Genomic DNA, 9541 nt, shown 5'->3' with positions numbered 1-9541 from the left:
AAATACTGTTTGAAGTACTCAGGCATCTTTCTAAAATTAATGGATAAAAATGTAAAACGTCCAGCTTCTGTCACTACAAGTGGCAAATAGTCTTACAGTCACCCCCACTGGTTGCTGATTGGTCCACCATTCAGACTGGCTGAGACAAATTTAATGCGAACAGGGTTTCCAGACCATAATCACAGCAAAGAAAACTGACGCTGTGAGCAGTAGTCCGGTACCACCAGGCTGGTGGTAAATTGGAGGAAGTTCATCTGATAGGATAGGGGTGCATCTAAAAACAAATAATAAAGGAAGGATCTATTGAACTACAGTTTTAGATTTGAAAGTCCCTCTTCCCGTTCAAAGATCTCCGAACTTCCCTCTGTGGCTGCCTAGCGCGGAGGGAGGTGTGATAATGGCCCTGCAGCCAGGAGGCAAGTCACACACTGACACTCCAATCCTGCTTCCTCCTAATAATGTATGAGGGCAAGTGAACAGTCATGGAGTATTCCCGGTGTGCAGGTGAGCCATCTATCTTCATTATAGCACCCCACAGCAGCCGGGGGAGTTCAGAGATTTAAAAATAAACTGCAATTATTGTTATTCACCTACAGTAAGATTTTACTTTTAGAGTCACCTTCCTTTCCTTGGAATCATTAACAGTAAGTGGAGGATGTTTTCCTTGCTGTTAATTTGTGAGCATGCAGCTGATGATTTTTGTTGCATTGCCTGGACATGTCATCAGGAGCAGCATGAAACATGTTTTTTTTTTTTTTTTTTTTCAGTTTTCTGCCATGCAACAGAAACACATAATGCAAAATCAGTGGCATGGATTTCCCTCAAGATTATCACAGTGTGTCTATTTGTGTGCATATTCATCTGTGAGCATGCGATCTTTTCCCAGACTCTGCTGTCTCATTCACATTCTCCGGCGCCCTGGGGATCAGTGTGACAGTGTAAACCTGATCTAGGTCCCGGTGTCAGCTCCGGCATGAATAATTCACCGTCTTCAGGGTGGCGTGCTCCTGCAAATGGCAGACACGCGCTGGAATACACTGCCGGGTTGCCCTTGGTAGGTTGTCACAAGTAGTTTTGGTGCTGAACCATCCCTTTCCTCCTCCTCAAAGTCCTCATGCTCACTACTTGTTAGCAGCAAATGGACTCGATTCAGTGACTGCACAGTGCCATCTGTTGATCGAAACCAAGACACAGCCTCAATACAAACATGAATGATTTTTTTAATTTTTATTTTTTTATTTGTTAGTTCATGTTTGTGCAATGCCAAGGTTGCTCTTCACCGTTACTTCCTGCTGGTCTTTGAATGCAACCAAGAGAGAATTGTCTCTCACTAATTTTCCATTTCCTGCATGAAAGCGACATCTCCTCAAGAATTATCTTCAGTAAACATGTCTGTTTAATAACTTTTTCTGTATTTCTGGGCTCCAGCTGAATTTGTGTGGTTTGTTGATAAGAAAATATTTCCTCTTGCTGCCAATCACTTGCCATCGAGAGACAGCTGAAAACACAGTCTTCAAAATAATCCTTTCAAACATCCCATCTTAAAAGATTATTGTTGAATCCTTTGTTTCCCAGGACACCTTTAAAAAAAAAAAAAAAAAATAGGATTTAGAGCCTGCTTTTTATAAATAAAACCTGGGTTTAAAATATTTTTGCAAAGAGTATTATTTATGGTTGAAAATATAAAGTATATGTAAACAGAAGTAGAGCTCTCTAAATCTGTGATTTTTTTTTTTACTGCACTTCCATATGGAGGACTTTAGAAATAATGGACAAAATCAGTGCAGAAAAGGAAAAGAAAGTTCTACTTTTAGTGCCTAACTCGACACTGGATTCTACACTTTTCATAATGTAACTCGTCTGTAATGTAATGCGTTCAGTCTCTAACGGAGCTTTTAGTTGTAAGTTTGCAGACTGAAACCTGGACTGAACCTAAAGGCATCACCGGGGTTATTTTCTTACTCAGAGTAGTTCTCCTCATTACTAACAGTTACTCTTTCCACTCCATCCACTTTCTTTATGGAAGCATCAGATGTGACATCTGAGGGTGCAAATGACTCCGAATGACACTTCACATGTTTAATCAATGACCCTTCGCTTCACCGAAGTTAATTTTAGATCAATCAGATTGCTGTTTTCAGTGGGATTCTTGCTGGCAAATAACTGTAAAGTTAATTATCGGGTCTCTTTCACTTCTAACTGACCACAGCTGATGATTTTCAGTAAAGTAGAAGAGGGATGAGGAAGAAGAAGCAAACAGAGATGTTGGTCTGGAACGATATTAATCAAACTCAGGTGTGTGCAAACATGACTAAGGACTTTATTAACCAAATCATTTTCCCCGTAATATCCACAAATAAAAGTGATCTCTTTATATATATATTCACATTGTATAATTTCATAGTGTGACAAAAATTCTCTTTTTTTTGGATATCCAGCCATTCCTATTAATTGTCATTTGATCAGTCGCCATGCAGTCGTCAGAAAAGTTGAAAAACATTACGATTTGTCAGCATTGGCGGTCGTGTCCGACGTCACTCTTCTTCACCTCTGTTGGCTCTTCGTAGTGCTAAAAACCCCCTCGGTTTCCCAATTACAGATTTCATCACACTGCGACAATAAAATAAAAATAAATTAAGAAAGCAATGTTCTCCTGCAGAGAGCTCCAGAGTCCTCCTCCCTTTCCCTTCTTTTTTTTCTTTTTTTTTTTTTTAGATATTTTCTCTTTTATATAATAATAATAGTAATAATAATAATGACTATAATTGTCCTTGATATAAATTCAATAGTATTTTTTCTCTTTCTCAAATTTTAAATAAATCATTTTGGCAATCCTCATATTTTGTCATTTTAGAATAAAAGAATACTCAAGTAGAAAATAAAAACTGTGAGAGAAAACTCATCAGAAGAGGAGCGAGGTGTAAGAGAATGAAAAGTGTGAAAGCAACAGAGAAGAGCGAGAGAGGAAAGAAAGAAAAGACTGAAAGAAAGAAAGACAGACTCAAAGAAAAGCATCCACTTCAGACGCATGTCAGAAACGGCTCTATATACAACAATTTCTGTTGTGGAAAACTGTCCATCCTGTGCCTGTCGTCTGTCTCTTGTCCTTCCTCCTCCAGTGTGTCTGCAGTAGTCCAGTTGTCTGAAGCAGTCCGGTGTGTCCCAGTGTTATACCAGAGTGTAAGACTTGGCATAGGGGTTGTTGCTCTGTTTCAGGTGTCCTCTGGAGTCCAGCAGGGACTCCTGGGAGGTGCTGAGCTTGGCAGCCTGTGCTTGGGCTAGATCACCCGAAGAGGGGACGTCTCCCCGGACCTCACCCCGGGCCTCACCCCGGGCCTCTCCCCTCTCCCGGACATCCCTGTGGGGGAGGGTGGAGGCAGTTCCTGGCTGCCACTGCTGTACCTCCCTGGGTGAGGGTACTTCCATGGGGGTGGGCTCCATGGGAGGTGGCCTCTTCAGGGTGCGGCTCCTCTGGGGCTCCAGGCAGGTCTGACCCATGGCTCCTCCACCTCCCGCTCCTCTTGTTTCTCCTGTTGCACCAGCGGCACCTCCACTCGCTCCTGCGCCACCTCCACCTCCTCCTCCGCTGCTGCTGCTGCCACTACTGCTGCTGACCCCTCCACCTCGGGCAGGTAGAGGCACGCCGCGGTTCAACAGGAAGTCCATACGGAGGTAAGGCGGCAAGTGGACCAACTCTCCTCCTGCAGGCAACACATGGGAGAGAGACAGGTGACAATTTAGATGTAGGTCAATTACAGCGCATCTTCATACACACAGATATTCTGACAGGTTGGACAATAATGAAAATACTTTAAAGCATTGTTTGTTTGTTTTTGTTCACTTGGAGGCAGCGGAAAAACAACATTTATATATTATCACCTTATAAAGTTAATCTCTGTAACATGATAGCAAACAGTCGCCTCTTTACACATCCAGCAGACATGTTGTTCTACATCTGCTGGATGTGAGGTTTCTGGCTGCCAGTTGTAGTTTTCCTTTACTCTCCATCAACTCCTGATGGAAATATCTGGCACTTCAGTTAGCTTCTGCCTCCAGAGATGAAGCTGAGAGCAGCGGGACTGAACCACAATAGTTAAGATATGTGCCATAAAGCAAAGCAATGAGGTGAAAGACATTAAAATGCTTTGTAGAGCTGCAGGGAATAGAGTCGGGTGATAATTCTCTTTAACGTTACCTTTGATGTTAGTCTTTTGAACCACTGTTGATATAAAGATATTGATTTGTGCAGCTTTGATTTCAACTAACTGTAAATGCAGATTGTAAAAACACATTGCTTTACTCAGTTTTAATGTGAAAATCTTTGTAAACTGTGACATGTCCCATTTGTAGAAGAGCTCTGGATTCTTTATAATTTAGATGACCTGGTTTTCTTAATGCCTACAGATAAGCTAATATTCTGAATGTACCCAGTGTGATTGCAAACATGATCCGACAGTGACTTTGGGGTCAGCCTGGATCTATGGTAATAATCAGGAGGCTTTCTGCTTCTCCCCGGAGACAGTGTAGTGTTTCTCTGGGCTCCCCACTGAGCATACAATATGTGCTCTAAGTCATGACTTTGTCTCCACAGGCTCCATTTATATTATTCCTTCCCCTCAGTTTATATTAATTGCACAGAGAGCAGAAAATCCATATTTAACTCACATTCATGCTGTTGCATTTGCTCACCTCGAGCCCCTTCTAGGATTATGATTCGCCCAACCATTATTTTAATGTAATACCAATCTTCCCCTGGTGTGAATCTTTTTGATTTAATAGTTGCTGTCAGGAACAATGTGCAAAACATAATGTAATAGGAAGGTGAATATTACAATGTTATCGTTGCTATTATTGTCAGGGATTGATGCAATGATTAGGGGAACTGAAGCTAAATGATGGACTGTGTCTCCACTACCGGCCTGTGCAGATTCAAGTTTGACAAGAAAGCGTTACACTGTGCAGTGCAATATATCCAACATGAATCCTTTCCAGCACTTGTCAATTCTCCGTTTTTTTCTCTCTCTGAGCATAAAGTTTAGTTGTACTGTAGGAAAGAGTATAAGTCTGCAGTGAGATAAACCAGGTCAGATTTAATATCTTGACTGAGTGATGAACCATGATTACATGCTGTTGCTTCAATTGTGACGTAATTCTCTGAGGTGCGAGAAGCACTTTCGGTTCAGTGGGTTTACTCCTACTGTACCTCTTCCACTGAATAGATCATGTATTTAACAGAGCAAATTAGCCCATCACAAAAGGGTGTTGGGTTGCCACATCTTGTGGACGGTGGTGAGATTCTACACATTCGATGAGCCGTGTAACATCTGTATTGTTTTTTTTTATTATTAATAATGAAGCATTCTTCTTTCAGAGGACCACAGATCAACAAGCGATTACAGGTACATGAATCATTGCTAAAGTTGCTTTTCAACATGTTCTTTCTCCCACACATGCTGACACACTCACATGTGCACAGCCCACACGTGCGCAGATCTAAGTATATACTATATAAGTGCACACACACGCTCCCTGCCAGCCACTCAGCGCTAATGCACAGACGAGGTCATCTCTGCACACTTAGTCCAACATGTGACCTTGGAGAATGGATTTCTGGGTTCACGGGGAGAATGACTAATTTACTGTGTTTTATAATAAGGCCTATTAGTGCCAGCAAAGATGATGAATAGCTAGGAGTGTTAATTGAATTAAATATAGATTTAAGTGTTTCTGTGGGAGCTCATTAGTAATGTAGTTTGAAAATTCATCAGCCAGGAAATTGCAGATCGTACAGTAATGGGTCAGAATGTGTAACCAGAGCACAACAGAAACTCTTTGCCAAACCATAAATCTGTGTCTTGCGTCATTAGTTCAGTCTTTTGGAAAAGTTAATGTTTTAATATTCTCCGGCCTGTGTGTCAAACAACATATTTACAGGCCCATCATGAGATGGCTGAATAACCCGATGGATTTGCTCCTATGAGGCAATGAAGAAAAACAAGTGTTACTGTCATAACAGCTCTGTCAGGTGAGGCTGGTCACATGAAAACAGAAGCTGTAACCTTTGACCTTTGTGATAGACAGAGGAGGTCAGCTCAGGTCACTCAGATGTAATAGAGACAAACATGGGTTGAAGCTGGATCAGTCACTCTGTTAGGCACGCTGGCCTCCACACTGGGTCTGGGTTTCAACACTGTAATACACCCTACTTGGAATTTAAAAGTGTGGAGAGAATATTTTTAAATGAACATTTTAGAAAATTTGGTCTCTTTCCAAAAGTTAGGTGAGAAAATCGTTACCACTCTCGTATCTGTCCAGTAAAGGCTACAACAATCAGTGACAGCTATCTTAGGTTAGCATAAGGACCAAGCAGGGGGGCAATGCTAATAGTCTTTAAATAGGCAAACAAAATTAAAGTGTTCAAACGAAAAGTGTAAAGAAAGGTTTGGGGCCTAAACGGAGTGGTTTTAATTGAACCACTGCTTTAATGCAGTGTCTCTGTTTATTTTTACATAGCTCTTCATGCTGTATAAGACAATATCTGAGCACTGTACTCTGTTGCAACACTTAAAGGTAAAGGACTTTTCATGTTAACATTCATTTTGCAGAGGGACGTAAAAATGAGCAACAATCCACAGTAGATTAAGGAGAATAAATACCTCAGCACTCAGTTCAACGGTCCACCTGACACGTTCCACTAATCCTGCAGGTGTCTGAAGTAACATAACAAATTATATTTTATGAAGAGTAACTGAACAACATGACGTTATCACTGTATAAATCAGCTCCATAAATGATGCAGTGGGACTATCTGCTAACATCAGTGTTCAAATTCACTAATGCACTAATCAGAGTCCATTCCTGCAGCCAATACCCTGTAAAACCTCCCTAAAATGATATCCAGGTCTTTGTTTATATAAAAAAAATAGTTCAACAATAAGCTTGCAATTTTCCAGTTTCCACATTTTTGACTGTGTAGCTTTCATTGTTGGATAAATGAACAAGAAAGTCAACAATTTCATATGCATAAACAAATTCTTCCAATAGGAATGAACACTGGTCAGAGCAGCAATACTGTGTATAAAATCGTATTTGTCTTTAAGCCCTTAAAATCAAGTAATCTGCACGAATGTGTAAGTCTGCATGTCCCGTTCTGTATCTCAGTACTTACTAAAAATTTGATTTGTTGAAGGTGTCTGTTACCTGTATGCCTCCCAGAAAACCATATTCTTATAATTTTACAGTCCACTGACTGCAGAGTCAGCTGAAACACAGTCTGACACAGCTAAAAAAAAAAAAAAAAAAGCTGAAATGCTAATGAAAATATACACATTTGGGTCTCACTCCTTGACGATGAAAAAAATATTACATTTTCCTGCTTAGACCACACTTTCTACGTGAGTGCATATTATGTGTTTTGTCAAATGTTCAAACACAACTCATTACAGATAATCGACAATCTACCAGGAGACTGTAGATGCAACACAGCTCGACTCTCAATGCGCACACTGTTACCCAATGTAACTGAAACCGGGGTCTTTGCGCTCAGCACTGCCACACCAGCCCAAAACACTAAGAGTCTGGTATTACACTGAGAGGTCTCCGCTGTGTCGGCAAAGTGCCGTTTTGTACTGAGTGACAATAGCATCAGATAAGGTTGACAGATAGCCTTTGGGTGCCCTCTCTCCCTGGTAAACTGGTGATATGAGTCTGCTGTCCTGTACACAAACACTCCACACATAATGAGGCCTGAAACTTAAGAAGCAGATCTGATGGCTTCAACTCTTGTCTGGTCAAACTGAGGATTCTGGGACGGTTTACCCTCATGTGCTAACACCGACCTTCATTTCTAGTCCTCGGACAGGACACCTCCAATATCGCTAATTATCAGAGGCCTCCAGACGCGCTATAACCTGACAGCAGAAGTGATGATGGATGAGCTGTGTACACGTGTCAGGGAGAAGGGTGTCTGTCTTTTTGAACGTCTGTGCTTCTGCGTGTGGTCCGCAGCCCGACGTCACACTCTGCCAGACCTCGTAATTGATCTGCAAAGCTACTGGGAGGAACGGAGGGTCATGTAAGGTAAGACTACAACCTGAGAGGAGAGAGCGCAGCCCAGCAGAGCAGGTTTCATCAGACTGCAGATGAAATAGAGAAACTGCATCTCATAATCTTTGTTCATAATATGTGATGGGCTAAGTTACGAGCTAAGGGTCAAAATGTTTCAGAAAAACAGAGGGCTACTCTCACAGGAGGCTGAGAAGAAAAAAAAATACCTCTACTGTGCAGCCGTGGATAGAAAGCTGATCAAAGTTGAATTTAAAAGGGCCAAAAAGTCAATTCTGATGTTTCCGCAGACAACCAATATCTAACTCATAAAAAGTGTTCCCACAAAGTTTCTTACAATTTTATTGTTAAAATCACCTTAAAATAATGAGACCAGAGTCAGTAAAAAATATGTTGTGTAAGTTCTAATCCAATGTCTCTGTAGATAGATAGATAGATAGATAGATAGATAGATAGATAGATAGATAGATAGATAGATAGATAGATAGATAGATAGACAGACAGACAGACAGACAGACAGACAGATAGATAGATAGATAGATATACTTTACTGTATACTGTCATATATCATTAAATGTTAAATGTCAGCCCCCCCCATTTTTTTTTTTTTTTTTTTTTTTTTTTTTTTATATCTATAATCTTTTCTTCTTCTACTTTTTCTAAAATGTTAAATATAAATCAACTGTGTCGTAACTATTCAGACCCATAATTTAAAATTGCACCTGACTGCTAGCTCGTGGGTGGCAGCAGCTACAGAAGCAGAGGAAAGTAATACCAAGAGGTGTATGTTTGGATCTCAGAAACCTTATCGTTGGCAAAAACTATTTCCAAAGAATGATCCAAAAAAAGTTGAATGTATTCATTTCTCCCTTATCCCGTGTTTGCTGATCTGACAACACAGGAGAGAGACGTGCAGGTGAAGGCAAACACACCTCTACAGCTCCTTATCCTTCAGGCAATATGAGTCACATCAAGTATATGATATAAATCGCTCTTGTTTCAATGTAGAAAATGAGTGTAATAGCCCGATTATGAATTCGATCAAACAATATTCTCTTTGAATGCAAAAAGAAAGCATGCTGGATCAACTACTGCAGGTAAATGAGAAAGCTGAATGGGTTGTGCGTATGCTTAGGTGGCAAACTTCCTCACCGGGTCTGTGCGCCTTGGGCGCGGCCATGTTCATGACCCTGCTCACATCCTGAGGTTTGGGCGGCGAGGCGGTGAAACGGCAGATGCCCGACTCAGACGGCGTGCTGGACGTCAGGCTGTCGGTGTAGTCGTTGGTCCCTGCGGTCATCTGTTCGGACGAGGTGTCGGAGATGAAGCATTCTGTGATGGTGAACTTGGCGTGGCGGAGCTGCTCTTCCATCTTAGCATGCTCGTAGGCTCTGGCCAGCTCCTCGTAGGTGGAGGAAGCGCTCTCTGTTGATACCATGCTGCTCCGTGCACGATCTGAGATTACAAGTTACACATT

The 9541-nt window shown here is 41.3% G+C and overlaps 1 protein-coding gene across 2 annotated transcripts in view; it reads right to left on the bottom strand.

The window, feature by feature from the left end:
* Window positions 1–2298: 2298 nt before the first annotated feature.
* Window positions 2299–9541, bottom strand: part of dscamb (Down syndrome cell adhesion molecule b) — a 116475-nt gene continuing 109232 nt past the window's right edge. For both annotated transcript variants that reach the window (XM_069147609.1, XM_069147611.1), the window contains exons 32-33: window positions 9217–9519; window positions 2299–3701 (exon numbers count right to left, since the gene is read on the bottom strand). In XM_069147609.1, the coding sequence (XP_069003710.1) occupies window positions 3169–3701; window positions 9217–9519 (836 nt within the window). In that variant the 3' untranslated portion in view covers window positions 2299–3168. The remainder of the gene's footprint in view (window positions 3702–9216; window positions 9520–9541) is intronic.

Source organism: Embiotoca jacksoni, unplaced genomic scaffold (genome assembly GCF_022577435.1).
Source record: "Embiotoca jacksoni isolate LCO1_2020_lvr unplaced genomic scaffold, fEmbJac1.0.p SCAF_14, whole genome shotgun sequence".
Lineage (NCBI taxonomy): Eukaryota > Metazoa > Chordata > Actinopteri > Embiotocidae > Embiotoca > Embiotoca jacksoni.
This window is presented reverse-complemented; position numbering and strand designations above follow the sequence as displayed.